The sequence below is a fragment of the Dunckerocampus dactyliophorus genome, chromosome 14 (genome assembly GCF_027744805.1).
Source record: "Dunckerocampus dactyliophorus isolate RoL2022-P2 chromosome 14, RoL_Ddac_1.1, whole genome shotgun sequence".
Taxonomy (NCBI): domain Eukaryota; kingdom Metazoa; phylum Chordata; class Actinopteri; order Syngnathiformes; family Syngnathidae; genus Dunckerocampus; species Dunckerocampus dactyliophorus.
Window position 1 is genome coordinate 24655161 of NC_072832.1, and position 17326 is coordinate 24672486.

Genomic DNA, 17326 nt, shown 5'->3' on the forward strand with positions numbered 1-17326 from the left:
CAAATAGTCGCAGAGCGAGAAAACACCACCCCTAGATACAGTGTTCGGCGTGACATAATATAACAAGAAAACGAACTGAAATGTCAAAATATTGAGAAAAAAGTCGTAATTCAACAAGAAAAAGTCGTACTATTGTATATATATTGTATATGAAGAAAAATAACAGCATTTTAAGTAAAAAACAAAACAAAACATGTTACATTAGGAAAAACAAACAAAGTAACATGGTTGTAATTTTTTTTTAAATTAGGTTACGGAAAAAGTTATAATGCTATGAGAATAAAGTCAAAATATTACACGACGTAATTACAGGAAGAAAATGTACAAGAAAGTTGAAACAGTCGGACAATAAAAAAACCCCAACAGCAACAACAACAGAAATGTCATTTTATGAGAATAAAGCCCAAATATTCAGAGAAACAAACTGTAATCTCATGGGAAAAAGAAAAATAAGGTAATATTATGAGGAAAAAACGTCATTTTAGTAAAAGGTGAAACATTAAAGAAAAAAAGACAGTCGGAATATTAGGAAAAACAAACAAAATAACCAACAAAGTTGTAATTTGTGGAAAAAGTTATGTTACAAGAATAAAGCCAAAATATTATTGGAATTAAGGCATAATTACAGGAAGAAAATTTACAAGAAAGTTGAAATATTTGGAAAGTTAAAACAAAAAAAAGCAGAAATTTCCCGAGAATAAAGTCCAAATATTAAGAGAAACAAGCTGTATTATAATGAGGGAAAAAAGCCACAATTTTACAAGAAGAAACTCGCAATATTATGAGGAAAAAGAATGTAATTTTAGTAGCATAGAGTTGAAATATTCAAGTATTTTATACTTTTACAAAAATAAAGTCAAAACACTATTAGCAAAAAGTTGTAATCTAACAAGAAGTTGTAATTTTTTGAAAATAACGTAAAATTATGAGAAAAAATGTAATTTTAGTAAAGTTGGGAAAAAATATGATGGGAATAAAGTCATATGAGAGGAAAACGTACTTGAAGGAAGTTGAAATACTTGAAAAAAAAATCAATAGCAGAAAGGGAAATTACGGATGTAATTTTACAAGAATGCCAATATATTGCCCGAAAAAAGTTGCATTCTAACGAGAATAAACCCGTAATTTTATGAGGAAAAATAACAATTTCAGTCAAATTGAAACATTAAAAAGAGACATTAAACAAGACATTTTTTAAAGCTGTAATATTAGAAAAAACAAAGAAAATAAAGTTGTACATTTCAGGATAGGATTCAGGCTGTGGAAAAAGTTATGTTATAGGAATAAAGTCAAAATATTATGAGAATAAAGTCATACTTACGAGACGAAAATTTCACGTTGAAATAGTTGGAAATAAAAAAAAAAAAACCCGGCAAGAATAAAGTAAAAAAAAAAAAATCAAGAGAAAAAAGTCGGATTCTAACGAGAAAAAAAAAGTCACATATTTACAAGAATAAGCTCGTAATATTATGAGAAAAAATTACTTTAAAAAAAAGTTTTTAATTTTAGGAAAAACAAAATATAAAGTTATGTTACGGGAATAAAAAAAGTTAGCAGAAATGGAAAAAACAGCTAGAATTTCCTGAGAATAAAGTCCAAATATTAAAAGAAAAAAGTCGGAATATAACAAGAAAAAAAAAGCTGCATTACGAGGAAAAAGGGTATTCGACAAAATATAATTTTTCAAGTCAAAATATTATGAGAAACAAAAAAAAGTTGTCATTTTTGGAAAAGCAGGTTGGGCAAAAAGTTCTATTATGGAAATAAAGACATAATATTATGAGAAGAAAATTTACAATCATTACTTAAGAAAAAAATGAATTTAAAAAAGCAGCAGCAAAAGTTGACACTAATAATATGCTTTTTCTCCTGGATGACAAAGCTGACATGCAGTTTTTTCTTGAAAGATATATATCTCTTCATTTGTCACTATGTGGCCCTCAGTGGAAAACGCTTGGTCCCCCATGGACTACACAGAAGCACATACATCCTAATAACGCTAACTACTGCACTGCTAAAAGCACACCAACTCACGTCCTTAGTTCATTCTTGTTTATTGGCATCACGTTGCATTCGTAGTTACTTACAAACTCTTCATCCCTCGTCTTTCGCGCTGAAATGTTTCAAAGTTGTCACAGTGGAGTCAAGCTGTGGAGCTAAAAATGCTAAACAGGCATCATTGCATCGTCCTGTTGTGTTATCGACCTTGCGTCTGTTCTCCTCCTGGTCGTGAAAAACTACATTTACCATGTTAGCACCAAGCTAACCTTGATGAAAGATGGCAGCAGATCAAATCAAACTCTTCCAGCAGTCTGCACATGTGCAGCAGAGTGACAAGAAAACGGCAAGCGGGTCACCCACCCCACCCGGGTCAGAGGCGTACCTCAGGGCCCGGGTAGGGCTCGGTTCCGCACCAGAAGTTCAGGGGCTGTGAGATCTCCATGAGCCACACCTCCCGGCTCTCCGGGTCTCCCAGCTCCGCCTCCATTACCCGGTAGTAGTGACAGTCCCTGCCATCATCCGGGTCATAAGGCGGGGCCAGGATGTCCAAGAAGGCCGCGGGGCCGTCCACGGCATCGATCTGGTGCAGGTTGTCCCGATCAGGAGCCAGCAGGCACGGCTCGCTGTCCTCCGTGTATTCGCCGATGGAGCGCAGCAGGCAGCGCCGCAGAGCGCCCCCCTGCGGCGGGGAGGGCGGGGCGCCGGGTGGCCGCTCCAGCCTGTCGATGCAGGTGATACGAACCTTCCCGTACATGACTTTGAGCAGGCCGTGCATTCCCGGGTGGTCGTGCAAGGGGATGCAGGTTCCGCTCTTGAGCAGGAACACCCCCATACTGAATTGCTCCGTCTCGCAAATGTGCATGTACGTAACCGGGGGCGCACTGCGGAGAGGGGGCGATGCGGGCGGGACGAGCTTCAGGTCACCCGCTCGCACTTCGCTCATGAGGCCGTGCAGTTTGCTGTGGTTCTCCGCGAAACACTTCACGGCCTCCTCGCCGAGCCGAGGCGTGTTCCGAAAGGTGACGAGGGCCTGCCGCGCGATCCTCTGCACAATGGAGCTCATCATGGCGTCCTCTCTGGGCTTCATAGCGACGCTGCAGCTAGCTGGAGCTAGCACCCAAGATCGTATGTATAAGGAAAGATCCTCACTAGAGTCCTTACCCTGAGCGTGTCACTCAGTGAAAATGTAGTCAATGAACATGTTTCAAAGTCACTTTAACGTTGAAAAAAGTTTCTAAACGTACACTTTAGTGTATTTTGTCAAAACTACACATCGTAAGCGCCTGCGAGCCAAATACCCAAAAGAACGTCAGTGTGAGGTGTCTTTAGGCTACTTCGGAGCTCAGTGGCTTCCGCTCGTCACGTGACCACGCATCCTCGTGTTTATTTATATAAACGTTACACCTTGTAAGATAAGCACGCCAAAAATACGAAAGGAGTGGACATGACGTTGTGTGACTTACACGCCGAGAAAGACACGTTGTACTCTTGTTTAACAAGCTTCGAACCAGTTGGCGCCAGGCTAGCTTACCGCAGGGCACTGTGGGATATGTAGTCGTTTTTTGACGGCCACCCAGGGCAGTTTTTGTGACCTTTGAGCTTGAATAAGTGACACGTACAGACCACCGAGTCAAGCGAGCTAGCCGCAGGGAGTTGCGGGATATATAGTCGTTCTTTCACAGCTACCCAGACAGATTTGTCGACCTTTGATCTTCATCAACACGTACAGACCATCAAGTCAAGCTAGCTAACCGCAAGGAATTGTGGAATATGTGGTCGTTCTTGCACAGCGACCCAGGACACCGACAGTGTTTTGACAACACACGCAGGTTGGCATTTGGGTGCTATGTTGTTTAATACAAGTACATCACAGCGGTGCACAGATGAAGAGTGAAGGCACAAAACTAGTGAGAACTTCACCATGAAGTGTACACGACTTTAAACATCTTTTGTTTTAAACCCACTTTCAGTGATTGTCTCTTCCTTTGTTAGCATCTAGCCTAATATTCCTGACAGGAGACCATGATCTTCTGCTACACTCCAAAAAAATGCAAGGCTTCATGCAGTGACACCTTGGAACACCAACAGGACGTCACCATGGTTACACAGAAGTGAACACATCACAGCATATCATACCATGCAAAACAGGATATGACATCGCAGTAGATTGACCGCGTGACCTTTGACCACCTTGTCACACATTCTGCTCTTTCAGCCACTTTGAATCTGTAGAAAAATAATGCTACTTGTTTAGCAAGCTTTCACCTATGGCTCCTAGCTTACATGTTACATTTTCTTTTTAAAAAAACAACAAAACAATCAAACCATATATGATACAGATGCGTAACACACATCACCAAGCTGCTCCTATGCACGTTACACAACAACAAACTGTCCTTGGAGAGGACACTGTTTGGCTGAAACGCACAACAAACACCTGACAGCATTATGATTATGATTATTCTTATTAATCCTATTGTTACTTGTTCACATGAGGCCTTCAAATAACAATATACATTCACACAGGTACATGTGGAATAAATATACACTCAATGATAAATGCAGGGTGTCCCTAAAGTCTAGACATATCATACATAATTATACAAAAATAATTAATTAAAAATAAATAAAACATGAAATTATTATTATTAACATAATTTCAACATTACAAAATATACATATTATATAGTATAAAATCACAAATAAAAATATATAAATTCAGAAATAAATAAAAAATACAATATATATTTTTAAAAATTAAATATTATTGTCCAGACTTCAGGGACCCCCTGCGCAATAGATATTCAATTATTGGTTGCAAACGTTGCTACAGATGATGGAGGGGCCTCCTGTTTCCTACGCTTCGTAACCCGCCGACCGCCGCCGCTGGTTCCAGATGTCATCTCTGTGCTCGGGTCGGCAGAAGAGCCTGGACGAGCGGGCCAGACGCTCACGCTGCTCCCTCTCTTGGTCCCGCCCGCCGGACGGCCTGCTGGGGGGCGGAGGCGTCGTGTTGCCATGGAGACCAGACGAGGAGAGCTGACCTCCCGCCGACCTGAGGGGAACACAAGTGAGTATTAACGAATATCTAATATCTAACTGCAAATCATGCACACATGCATAAAAAGTCCCAACAATGAAATATTTAAAATATGATATCAAAATGTATACACATTTTACATAATGTTACATCAATAAATGCATTATACAATAAATAAAAATGCATAAAAAATATTTATGTGATACCTAAACCCTATGATGTGCCTGTCACAGTTATATTAAACACATTTTAAATTGAGTTGTACACGTTAAGAAACAACAATTTCAGGCATATAGTATTCCTGCTGGCAAACGTTGAGTGAATTGACTTATGAAACAGCACCCTCTGGTGGATATTTGCAGACAAGCGCCATCACGCTACTTTCTAGTTAAGTCACCATTAAAAAGTAACTATTTACAATTTAAACCTGGGGCGTTCAAAGACTGCCCAACAGTGCAAAATCTCAAGGCCTTCCAAAACCACATTATCAGTGAAGCATCAAGACAAACGTAGAAGAAAACGGTGGGCTTTCCAACAGTGGTTCATGTATGCTGTATATGTATTAACTAGAAGTGCGCGATAAGAGGGAACTAGGACGTCCTACCGATAAATCCGATAACATAAAAAAAAAACAACAACAAAAAAAAAACGCTCCAATGAGGCGAGGTTACCTGTACAGTGCTGGTGAACAAATCAAGCGCTCCTTTTTTTCTCCTGCCTGTGCCGTTAACTTCCCATGAGCTCACTTGGAAAGAAACAAACACTTTCCAAGGTAAAATAGCCACTTTTTTCTCCTGTATTCTTGTAACATGAGAACTTATTCTGCAAGCTCATTTTCCAAAAATGACAACTTTTTCATCGTTTTGTTTGTTTTACATATTAGGAGTTTGAAAAAATAACGTGGTTCTTTAATATTTCAACTTTATGCTACTAAAATGACATTATTTTTCCTCGTAATATTCTGCGTTTATTGTGGTAAAATTGCCACTTTTTTCTCGTTAGAATACGACTTTTTTCACGTAATATTTCGACTTTGTTTTTGTAATGACAGCTGTTTTTGTCATTTCTGCTGCTGTTTTTATTTTCCAAATATTCCAACTTTCTCCTTGTAAATTTTCTTCTGGGAATTATGACTTTATTCCCGTGATATTTTCACATTCTTGTAACACTAGAAATATTTCCGCAAACTAATTTTCCAAAAATTACAACTTTGTTATATTTGTTTCACACAATAAATAAATAAATAAATATATATATATATATATATATATATATATATATATTTTTTTTTTTAAATAACGTGCTTCTTTAATATTTCGACTTTATGCTACTAAAATTATTTTTCCTCATAACATTTCAATGCTAATTGTGACTTTTTCTCGTTAGATTACAACTTCTTTCTCTTAATATTTTGACTTTACTCCTGTAAAATTACCCATTTTTCAATTTTTACTGCTTTCCCCCCCATTTTTACTATTTCTCAGATGTGCGGGTTATAAATGGCCTCTGGGCCACACTTTGGACTCCCCTATTTTAGGGTATTAGGTCTGATAAAAATGGAGATATTGGCTCATATCGACATCGAACGAACTATTGCTATGGCTATGGCTAACTATGGCTTTTTAATGACTTTTGTTGAAACAAAATGTTTTTTCTAGGAGTGCACGATAATTTTTGGGCCGATATGAGAGCATTATGATGTCGTACTGATAAATCTGACAACATTAAAAATAGCTCTGGTAACTGATAATTAAAAAAAAAATACTTCAATTACCTGTACTGTGCGGGTGAGCAAATCAAGCGCTCCTTTTTTCTCCTGCCTGTGACGTTAACGTGCTGTCGTAACTTTTCCTGAGCTCACTTGTAAACAAACATTCACTTTAAGAGGAAGGACGTTGTACCAAAATTGTCCGTGATGAGGGGGAGCACACAAAAAAGCTTATCAGCCACCTGGAACGGCAGCACTGCGGCTTTTGAAAAGTGCAAAAAGTTTACCAGAGACCTCCGTGGCGGCACACCGGCTGCTCGGAGCGTGTGCTCGAATACAGTGCACCTTGCTGGGCCACACCAGGTGGCTCCCTCCCCTCTATCCTCTTGTTCTTCTGATAGTAGTGATGTCAGGAGAGTCTCACCTGCTTTTCGTCATCCTGTGAGGTCGGCCATCACTTGTCTGCTGGTGCTGCTGAGGAGAAGCACCGGTCAAAGGTATGACGTGCACAGATCCAACGAGTGTGTGTGTGTGTGTGTGTGTGTGTGTGTGGGTACCGTGCACTGGTGGTGCTGAGGCGGGCTGCCGTTGACTTGATAGTACTCCAGCAGTCTCTCGGCCAAGGCGATGCGTCTGAGTAGGTTCTCGATGAAGCACTGGATTCTCACTTTGCCGCTGGTCTCCTGGCGGGCTGCGGCTTCCAGAAACTTCTGGATGGTGATGACCTGCCTGCAAGGACGAATCTTGAGCCTCCTTCATCGTGTTCGCACAACAACAGACTTTACCTCTCTCGCCGCTCCAGCTCGTTCTCCGAGGCGTTGATCTGCTCCTTGAGCGCCGCGATGACCATGACGGCCACGTCCACCTGCCGGCTAAGCGAGCGCTCCCTGTCGGCCACTTCCTGTCTCTCCTGGGACAGATGCTGCGAGTGAGCGCGCTCGCACAGCAGCTGCGTGTCGGTGTGAGCCAGCTCCGTGCTGACCCGGGCCAGCCGGCGCTGCACGCTGCTGTCGGCCGCTCGCAGCATGCTGGCCAGGCGCCGGCGCACAGCGGCCGAGGCCGCCGCCGCGTCCGAGCCGGAGGAAGCACGCCGCCCTAAGTGGGAGTGTCACATGAGCTGCAGGTGGGATCACAACACATCATAGCTGGACTCACCTGGCAGGTCCCAGTTCCAGTCCAGGTCCGGCGTTGGAGGAAGGCAACCTCGATGATGAGAATCTAATTTTTCCTCTGCCTCAGCCCCACCCACCTCTTCTTCTGCCTGCGTCCCCACACCCACACTGTGGGTCCGCCTCCTCACAGAGCTGTAGGACAGCATGAAGGCGCCATCTCTGCTGTCGCTCAGCGAGCGTACGTGAGGCGGCCGCCCCGCGCTCTGTTGCCCCCTGCAGGTTGGGAGGCTCATGTCCTGCCAGGACGCGGCGGCGCTCAGAGAGTCAGGCGGGAGTTTCCCAGTGATGCTGAAGCCTCCGCCGCCCACCTCGTCCGGCGAGCGGTATGAGTGTCGGTACTCGAGGTGGGCGTGGAGGGCGTCCATGCTGTGGAAGCGCTCCTGCTCGCCACAGCGGGGGCAGCGGAAGGGGAGGTCACATGACGGCAGGGGTTCGTTGCAGCCTCGCTCTGAGTGAAAAGAACCGGAACACAACTTCTGCTGCATGGCTGCCAAACAAGATGGAAGGTTCTTTCTTTGGAATGATTAGGAACCACAGATGTCAGCTGACATGTTGCGTTGTCGTCCAGGTGACGTCACGCTAGACGCGACTTCAAATGCCTTTAAATGAAAATAGACGAGCACGAGCCTCGTGCACACATTCAATTAAAGACGGAGCGTGTGCACGCGCTTGTAACAGCTCTATCCCGTTGGCTACCTCGTTAAGGCTGGCTGGCTAGCTTAGCTAGCTAGCGCCAAGCAATCGATCGACGAAAACATCGACATTGATCAGACGTGGACGCACTTACCGCGCGCGCACGTCAAGGGCAGGCCGAGAGTGCGTGTGCGTGTGAAGATGACGAGACGTGCACACGCACAAGACACGCGGCCAGCATGATGTCACTCAGGACAAGGCGACAGCTCCCGTCAATATCACAGGCCGCAGCCAACTTCCGCTTGACTCTTTCAAAATAATGCGATTCCGGTTCCGTTTTTTTTAGAAGACATGAATGACGTAAAACATTTATTCTATCGTCATAGGTGCATTTAAACAATGTTTACTCAGTGTCACGTTGGGGATATACGGCGAAAGTGGCTCCACAACCCCAGGCTTTGTGGCCAAGATGCAACTCGACAAAACCTAACATCCGCTATCAGACTTAATTGGTCCGGCGACTGTGGTTATGAACTTGCTTTGTCAAGTCCGGTTTTCGGCTTTGTGCTAAGTGTGCGTTCACATGAAGGGTGGCGTTTGACGTCATATTATTCTACTTCCGCTGGAAAGTGAAGGGATCCCAGCCAGTGTATTTTACAAAAAACGAGTACGTAATTATTCTGGTGCGGTATGAGGCGTTTCCAGAAGATTATGACTGCCTAAAGCAAGCATGTCGAAAGCGTGGCCCGGGGGCTGTTTTTTTATTGGCCCGCGGCACATTGTAAAAATATAATTTGACAAGAAAACGAAAGTCAGCTGTAATTTGACAAGAATAAACTCAAAATATTAAGAGGAAAAAGTTGTAATCTAACAAGAAAAGGTCATAATTTGATGAGAACAACGTAATATTGTGAGGGAAAATAACATAATTTTACTATCATAAAGTTGAAATATGCAAAACAAACAAAACGAGCAAAGTTGTCATTTTTTAGGTTGTGAAAATAAAGCCCAAATATTATGGAATAAAATCATAATTACGAGAAGTTGAAATTGCAGAAATGGTAAAAAAAAAAAAAAAAAAATACAGCTGCAATTTTACGAGAATAAATTGAAAATATTAAGAACAATTTTTTTTGTTATTCTAATGAAAAAAATGTCGCAATTTTATAATTTTGCAATTATGAGGAAAAAATGTCATTTTAGTAGCATACAGTTGATATATTAAAGCCAAAATACAGTTTTGTGTAAAAAAAAAAAAAAAAGATCAGAAACAAACAAAACTAAATAAAGATGTATTTTTTGGAAAATTAGGTTGGGGAAAAGTCAGAATATTGTGGGAAGAAAGTCATAATATTATGGGAAGAAAATTTACAAAGATTATTTGAGAAGAAAGTAAGAAATATTTGGGAAAAAAGAGGAACAATGGTCAGAAAAAAGAGCAAAGTTCACACTAATAATACACCTTTTCACTTGATTAGCAACACTGATTATGATAAACTATAAAACTATAAACTATAATTATAACTATACCTTACTAGTCTTTTTATTTAGCAACGCTCAAGATCGCAAAACTTTGACATATTAACACTTGTCTATTTAAAAAATAAACACACTGGAGCAACGTTTTTGACGTGATAGTTTCATGAAACATTAACGGCTGTATCTCGTTGTGACCACTAGATGGCAGTGTTTTGCTTGTGACGCGTTTTGTGGCGACCTCTTAAAAAAATACTCAACAAAACTGACGGACCACATTTAACAAACTTAGCAAGAAGTTTGAAGGATCTTTTTGATTGTATGTATTTATTTTTGTATTTTTTACTTTATATAATATAGATATTAAAAATGTAAAAGGTAATTCTATATAATATACTGTGGAATATTGTAATTGAGTCTTTGATTAAAAGAAATAATATTAATATTAAAAAATAAACAACAACCAGAATAAGGCATTTTCTGTCAAAACTGAGCGAACTGTCACGTTGCGGCATGGTGTTTTTTTGGCGATGACCCCAAGATGCAGAGGCGGGACCCAAGGGCAGGTAAAAGTCTTTCATTCTTGTCAGCAGATGAGCGCAACAGGGAAGCTAGCCGAAGGGATGTGTGACAATCATGGACAAAACAAACTCGGAAGGCACGACAAATAAGCAAACATTCGCAACTAACCCGCGGTGTGAGCATAATGATCCCACAACAGAAGAGGCACACAGCTGCACTAAATAGGCCGCAAGGAAATTAGCGCCAGGTGCGCAAAAGCAGGAAACAAAACAGGAAATAAAACAAAATAAGCGACCAGTCCAGGTTGTACCTTGCCTCTTGCCTGAAGGCAGCTGGGATAGGCTCCAGCATACCCCCACGACCCTAATGAGGGGAAGCGGCATAAAACATGGATGGATTAACTTTTTAAAAGGTAATATATACTGGATAGAATATTTTATGTAATAGTTTATACAATTATAAAATATTCTAATTTAATATTACCTATTAAAATATAAAAATATTAGCAAGCAAGATTAAGGATTTTTTTAAATTAAAAAATGTATTTTTTACTTAGTATAGATATTAAAATAATATTGCAATTTTAAAAGGTAATATATGTATATATTTTACACCATATGATTATATGACTATATAATATATATCCTTAGAATTCATTCATTCATGATTGAATGAATAAAAAAAAAATTATATATATATATATAATAAAGCTATATTTTAAAAAGTAAAAACAAAATAAAATGAAAAATAATTGTAAATTTAAAATATATGAAATGGTCCTGTGGCTTTCACAGGCCACATAAAATGATACAGTGTGCCGAATCTGGCCCCCGGTCCTTGAGTTTGACACCTGTGGTGTACCTTAGGCCACAACGACAAAGCACAAAAGAGCAAAGTTGTTGGAACTTCCACAGCTTGTTTATTGTCTCGGGGATCAGACGTGGTCAAGAGTTGAACTGCTGATCTTCTAACAGGACACCTTGAAGGTGGTGTGTGATGTGGTCCAGCTTATCGGACGTCTTCACGTCCTACTGACAGTGGACGTCATAGTTGAGCTGGCGTCCCAGCCGGGTTCCCGCCAGGTGTTTGCTGAAGACCTTGTCCATCTGCTGGCTCTGCTCTGCTGTGAAGTGGTTCCTCCAGTCTCCCACCTCACCTGAAATGGAACAACCTCTCCTGACTGTTATGTCTTGGATGCACGCACACACACACACCTTTCCTGAAGATGACGCCTCCCATTCCGTGTGGCACCGGCAAGCTTTCCTTCATGGCGGTGAATGTGCTGCTCTCAGACACCCGCTGCACCTGAGCCTCAGTCAGCTTGAAGCCCAGGAAGGACGACATCTGACGGACTCCCTCGCCAAGGTCCTGCGTGAAGATCAGGTCATACTTGTTGATCCATTGACGGTGTGGTGAAATCATCCAAGGTGCTTACTTGTTTGAGCTGCTCGTAGGTGACCACCATGACATCGGGGTCGTCCATCCTCCTCTCCCAGGCCAAAGCGTGCTCAAAGTAGGACCCCCAGGGAACTAGACCCCCACAAAAAGTCCACATTTAGCAGCAGCTCAGCTTGGAAGCCAGCGAGGAGGCTCACCGTCTCCAGACAGGAAGTTGGCGTAGAAAGATTCCCAGGATGATGCGGAAGGTAGGACGGGGAAGTTGTTGCAGAAATGATAGAAGGACACCAGCACGTCCTTGGGGTTCCTGAAGATGACCAACATCTGCACAACCATAAGCGGACTTTTAGAGGGCAAACAAGGTCACAGGTGGCCTATGTGATGCTCACCTTTGCTCTCTTGGCGAAGAAGGAGGCGGGGATGTTGTCGGGGTGCAGGTGGGTCCCCAAAAACCTGAGCAAGGGACTTTGATCTATCGCCTGGAGGGGGCGACAGGAGGTTTGAGGCGCTGCATGTAGGCTCATCGGCCAACCTCAAAATAACATCACTAATGTGTCATGTGACTTGTCATGTGCATCAGGGCCAGCAAAGCCTTCTCTGCTGGCCTAAACACAATGAGAAGAAAATTCCAGTGTTTGTTCCATGAAATTGAATTAATTTATCTCTAACAGTGTATTCTCTTCATTTTGTAGCGTATGCGTATGTTAGATGTTTTTTTGTCCAATCAGATTTCAGCTTCTACATGTTGCCATGTCAACGTAATCTGCCCAGGGCCTTCAGAATGAAGAGTGCTGGCCCATGCCGCTTAAACACGTACAAGTATTAGGAAGATGACAGCATTCCCATGAGCACTGATGGACTCATTGGTGCAGTAGCGCCCCCACTGGTGACATGTGCAACTACACGATCTACGTCTGATGTGTACAAATATGAAAGATCAAATACCTGTAAGACATCCGGACCGAAGAACTCTATAAGCGGCGGCACCCTGGTTTCTATCTTCCTTCCTGTGGCCTCCGTGATGATCTTATTCAACACACCCACCATCCAGTTAAAGCCTAAAACATACACACATTTACTAGTACATATACTAGTACACATACTACTGTAGTACACATACTGGCACATATTCCACCCATGTCCAAAGTGCAGCCCGTGGGCCATTTTCACCCATGGCATATTGCAGAAATAACCAAAAAAATCCCAAATATAAAAATCCTTGATTTTTCCGAATGCAACCTTTGTGGAAAAAGTGTGGACACCCCTGGCATATGCAGTGTAACAATACTGCCCTTGCGTTTCTCCTACGGGTCAACGCAGTCTGTCAAAGAAGGCTTTTAAGAAGAAAAAAAGTTCAAGGGCCTTGTCTCCTTCAAGGCCATAAAACTGGCTATTTGGAATTTGCAGGAGAGCACCAAACATGGGACATTGAAAGGTGGAAGAAAGTTTTATTCGGCCTCGACGGTCCTGATGGCTTCCAACGTTGCTGGCACGCTAAGGAGATCCCACCTGAGATGTTTTCCACACGGCACAGTGGAGAGGCCGCCATCATGATCCTTCAATTGAACAATGGAGCTTCAGGTTGTGCAGGGGCGTCAAACAGCAGTTGGCTATGTGGAGATGTCGCAGGGGTATGAAGGTTCATTTGTTTCTTTGTTGCCAAAGATTTTTTTATAGACTCTGCATTTATGTCACTAAATTTACTGCATTTCAATTTTATGACATTAATGGGTTTTTTTTTACAAATCAAATTATGCAAAAAAAATGCATTGAATAAAATCTAATAAGAAAAATGGCTGTTTAAATAAATCAATTTATAAAAATAGGATGGTTTAAATATAAATATTCAGTGTGAAAAAAAAAATCATTTTCATGTTTCAAAACTCACACATACACTTCCAGTCACTTTTTACCTGATTGGCTGGCTCTGAGACACAACCAGGTAATTAAGACTGAGTCTTAATTACCTGGAAATGCTATGTCAATTTTGTACAGTAACATAAAATTTTTATGCACTGAATTTTCTTGCCATGAATTTCTATGAAGTGAATTTTAGAACTGTATTTTAGCAAACTGAATTTTTAAACTCCGTATTTTTTTTTATATATTGTGTTTTATTTGATACATAGTGAATTTCAAAACATGCATTTTGCTTATAATGTTTTATTCTATGAAATTTTCAGCATAAAATCATACTGAACAAAAAATTAAATTCAAATGCCAAAAATGCATAGCTCCATAATTTCAGTGTCTCAAAAAAGCTTTAGTAATAAAGAAACAAATGAACCTTCAAATGGCTTCCAACATTCCTGGCATGATAAGGAGATCCCACCTGATATTGCTTCAGGTTGTGCAGGGGTGTCAAACGGCGGGTAAAGCTATCGTATGTACATTCTTGACATTATTCAACTGTTCTTAACATTTTGAAGCTGTCTTTATTTTTACTCAAGTGTGGTGTTAGAGTACTTTTGTGTTACGATGGTGTTTGTCGCTCTGCTGCCGCCTGCTGTGTTTTTACTTTCAGTGCAACCTCAGCCGGTGTGGGTGGAGTTCCCAGCGCACACCTGCAGGCAATCTCATCATGCGCCCTTTATATACCCGGTGGCAGCAGTGGCCCTTTGCCAGATTGTACTCCTTGCCAACCCTTGCGACCTGTACCGCTTCGTCCGGCTCCTTACCTGTTACTCCCTGCTCAGAACTTTTACCTGCTACACGTATTGCTGTTCCAGCTCAGGTTTGCCTGTAGTGTTTCTTAGTTATATTATAGTTACTTCCTGTCAGCCTTCTGCTAACAGCGTTTTGTGTTTCTGCTTTTGGTTTGTTACTTTTGCCTGTGTTGTACTCTTTTCCCCCGTTTCGGTACACCTTGTGTAATTAAATATCTTTTGTATCTATTTTTGGACTATCTCTGCGTTGGGATCCGCCTCCTTTACAAGTGGCTTCTCCCACTTGTGACACTTTTGTGTGTGTGAAGTAAAGTAATTCTTGTGTCGCTGGCGTTCATTGTGGAAAGCAAAGGACGGGTTTCATTGCACGGGGACACTCCTTCCTTCTCTTACTGCGCGGATGACAATAAACCATATCTTATCTTGGACTGGAATGCAAAGCAGCTGCAGCTTGCAAGGTTGTTAACATGTCAGGTATTATGTTCCAGCCCAAATGCTGCCATTCCAAAGTCACCTTTTGTGTGTCTGATGAAGGTATGCAAGAAGCTCCATGAAGAGGAAACAAAGTCCGAAACAGGCTTTGTGACATCTCACCACATTTGGGATAAGCCACCAGCAGGATGTCGTCGTCCCGCGCCGTCACAGCCTCCACAGCTCGGAGGTTCTCCTGGGGGCACAGGATGAGGGGGTAGAGGACCCCCTTGTACCTGTACAGCTTCTCCTCCTCCTTCATGGCCGTGGCCTGTTGCAGCCTGCTCTGTAGCCTTCTTGCAAAGTCCTCAGCGCTCATCCCTGATACCACACCACACACTCTCCTCACAATAATAGTTATTGCTACTATGCTGTGTGTGTGTGTGTGTGTGTGTGTGTGTACAGGGCAGGCACCGCCTCCACACACGCACACACACACCTCTCCCAAGAGGCCCCCCAGGGGGCCCCTCACATGTTGCATGCTACCTTTCAACTATGAGACTGCATGATCCACACACACACACACACACAAATGCAGCTTATAGGGCACAGGTGTCAGCCGCCATATCCTTTTATGTGGCCCGTGAAAGCCTGGAAATAATGCACGTCACAAAGACACTTACTTTATTTATTATTTTAATGTCATCGTGAAAAATGATTATACTTTTTAAGACCTTACATAAATATCCATCCCCCCATTTTCTATACCGCTTCTCCTCTTTTGGGATGCGGGGGCATGCTGGAGCCTATCCCAGCTGACTTCGTGCGACAGGCGGGGTACACCCTGGACTGGTCATTTATATATATTAAGTAAAAGATAACACAAAATATGTAATCAAAAAGACACAATGTACTGTATTTGTTGTTCATTTTGATATAAAAGCTTTCATTTTGGTTGTCAAATCCATGTAAAATTCTTATTTTTGAATTATTTATGAATGAATCATAATGAATAATATAATAATGAATGAATAATATAATAATTGTTATTTATTATAAATAAAATGATGATTATTAGAATTACATAACATAGACTCATATTTGCGCTTCTTTAAATGTAAGTTTCTTGGTCAAACAATACCAAGAGAAAATGATAATAATCAAATGTGTGATAAAATACTCTCCTCCCTGAGCTACAACCTTGTTGTGGTGGAGGAGTTTGCGTGTCCCAATGATCCTAGGAGCTAAGTTGTCGGGGGCTTTTATGCCCCTGGTAGGGTCACCCATGACAAACAGGTCCTAGGTGACTCAGGCCTGGAGGTGGGGCATGATGGCGAGCGCCTGGTAGCCAGGCCTACACCCACGGGGACCGGCCCGGCACAGCCCAAAGAGACAAGATGGGTACCCGCTCCAATGAGCTCACCACTCATGGGAGGGGCCAAAGGTGTCGGGTGCAGAGTGACTTGGGTGGCAGCCGAAAGCGGGGAACTTGGAGGTCCGATCCTCAACTGCAGAAGCTAGCTCTTGGTACGTGGAATGTCACCTCATGGGGTGGAGACTCACTTCAACACACAGCAAGGGCTCTGGAACCAGTCCTCTCGAGAGGGGCTGGACTTATTCCACTCTGGTGTTGCTGGCAGTGAGCAGCGACGAGCAGGGGTGGCAATTCTTGTTGCTCCCCGGCTCCTGGCCTGTACATTGGGGTTTAACCCCGTGAACAAGAGTGTAGTTTCCCTTCGCCTTCGGGTGGGGGGACGGGTCCTGACTGCTGTTTGCACTTGTACAAACAGCAGTTCAGAAATTTTGGAGTCCCTAGAGAAGGGTACTTGAGAGTGCTCCCTCGAGGGATTCCCTTGTTTTGCTGGGGGACTTCAAAGCTCACTTTGGCAGCGACAGTGAGACCCGGAGAGGTGCAATTGGGAAGAACGCCCCCCCCCCCCATTACAGATTATCCATAATTAATGCCATGTTCAAGCATAAGGGTGTCCACATCTGCACTTGGCACCAGGACACCCTGGGCCGCAATTCAATGATTGACTGTGGTTGTGTCGTCGGACTTGCAGCCATATGTTTTGGACACTCAGGTAAAGAGAGGAGAGGAGCTGTCAACCGATCATCACCTGGTGGTAAGTTGGCTCCGATGGTGGGGGAGGATGCCGGTCAGAGCTGGCAGGCCCAAACCCATTGTGAAGGTCTGCTGGGAACATCTGGCAGAGTCCCCTGTCAGAAGGAGTTTCAACCCCCACCTCCGGGAAAGCTTAGACCATGTTCTGAGGCAGGCGGCGAACTATGAGTCAGA

General features: G+C 42.5%; 3 protein-coding genes across 12 annotated transcripts; all 3 read right to left on the minus strand.

The window, feature by feature from the left end:
• Positions 1 to 46: 46 nt before the first annotated feature.
• LOC129194269 (2-aminoethanethiol dioxygenase-like) lies at positions 47 to 3108 on the minus strand. Its single transcript, XM_054799391.1, has one exon. It carries the CDS (start codon positions 3086 to 3088, stop codon positions 2372 to 2374), a length of 717 nt encoding a protein of 238 aa, XP_054655366.1. The 5' UTR covers positions 3089 to 3108; the 3' UTR covers positions 47 to 2371.
• A 729-nt stretch (positions 3109 to 3837) lies between these two features.
• Positions 3838 to 8851, minus strand: znf365 (zinc finger protein 365). Of its 10 annotated transcripts, none has more exons than XM_054799390.1 (6): positions 8709 to 8838; positions 7905 to 8369; positions 7535 to 7844; positions 7307 to 7478; positions 7174 to 7223; positions 3838 to 5056 (listed from the first exon to the last, which is right to left on the minus strand). In XM_054799390.1, exons 2-6 carry the CDS (start codon positions 8284 to 8286, stop codon positions 4858 to 4860), a joined length of 1113 nt encoding a protein of 370 aa, XP_054655365.1. In that variant the 5' UTR covers positions 8287 to 8369; positions 8709 to 8838; the 3' UTR covers positions 3838 to 4857. The 10 variants fall into 10 exon arrangements, 3 of the variants coding, with proteins under 3 accessions (XP_054655365.1, XP_054655363.1, XP_054655362.1); XR_008573735.1 differs by adding an exon at positions 5713 to 5786 and having other exon boundaries at positions 4917 to 5056; positions 6816 to 7223; positions 7905 to 8851; XR_008573736.1 differs by lacking the exon at positions 3838 to 5056 and adding exons at positions 5067 to 5786; positions 6816 to 6919 and having other exon boundaries at positions 7044 to 7223; positions 7905 to 8851.
• Positions 8852 to 11475: 2624 nt separating this feature from the next.
• Positions 11476 to 15417, minus strand: sult6b1 (sulfotransferase family, cytosolic, 6b, member 1). The gene is made up of 7 exons (XM_054798863.1): positions 15211 to 15417; positions 12896 to 13008; positions 12340 to 12429; positions 12148 to 12274; positions 11988 to 12082; positions 11767 to 11920; positions 11476 to 11708 (listed from the first exon to the last, which is right to left on the minus strand). The coding sequence occupies exons 1-7, from the start codon at positions 15404 to 15406 to the stop codon at positions 11581 to 11583; spliced, it is 903 nt and encodes a 300-aa protein (XP_054654838.1). The 5' UTR covers positions 15407 to 15417; the 3' UTR covers positions 11476 to 11580.
• Positions 15418 to 17326: the final 1909 nt, after the last annotated feature.

What these genes read in the sequence shown, in the direction of transcription:
- LOC129194269 (XM_054799391.1), bottom strand. Translation starts at nt 3,088, where the DNA reads ATGAAGCCCAGAGAGGACGCCATGATGAGCTCCATTGTGCAGAGGATC.
- znf365 (XM_054799387.1), bottom strand. Translation starts at nt 8,406, where the DNA reads ATGCAGCAGAAGTTGTGTTCCGGTTCTTTTCACTCAGAGCGAGGCTGC. An exon ending in GAGCTGGAGCGGCGAGAGAG is followed by an intron (nt 7,479 to 7,534) that starts GTAAAGTCTGTT and finishes TCGTCCTTGCAG; the next exon opens with GCAGGTCATCACCATCCAGA. An exon ending in CACAGGATGACGAAAAGCAG is followed by an intron (nt 5,057 to 7,173) that starts GTGAGACTCTCC and finishes TGTTCCCCTCAG; the next exon opens with GTCGGCGGGAGGTCAGCTCT.
- sult6b1 (XM_054798863.1), bottom strand. Translation starts at nt 15,406, where the DNA reads ATGAGCGCTGAGGACTTTGCAAGAAGGCTACAGAGCAGGCTGCAACAG. An exon ending in TCTTCGCCAAGAGAGCAAAG is followed by an intron (nt 12,275 to 12,339) that starts GTGAGCATCACA and finishes ATGGTTGTGCAG; the next exon opens with ATGTTGGTCATCTTCAGGAA. An exon ending in AGGCGTCATCTTCAGGAAAG is followed by an intron (nt 11,709 to 11,766) that starts GTGTGTGTGTGT and finishes GTTCCATTTCAG; the next exon opens with GTGAGGTGGGAGACTGGAGG.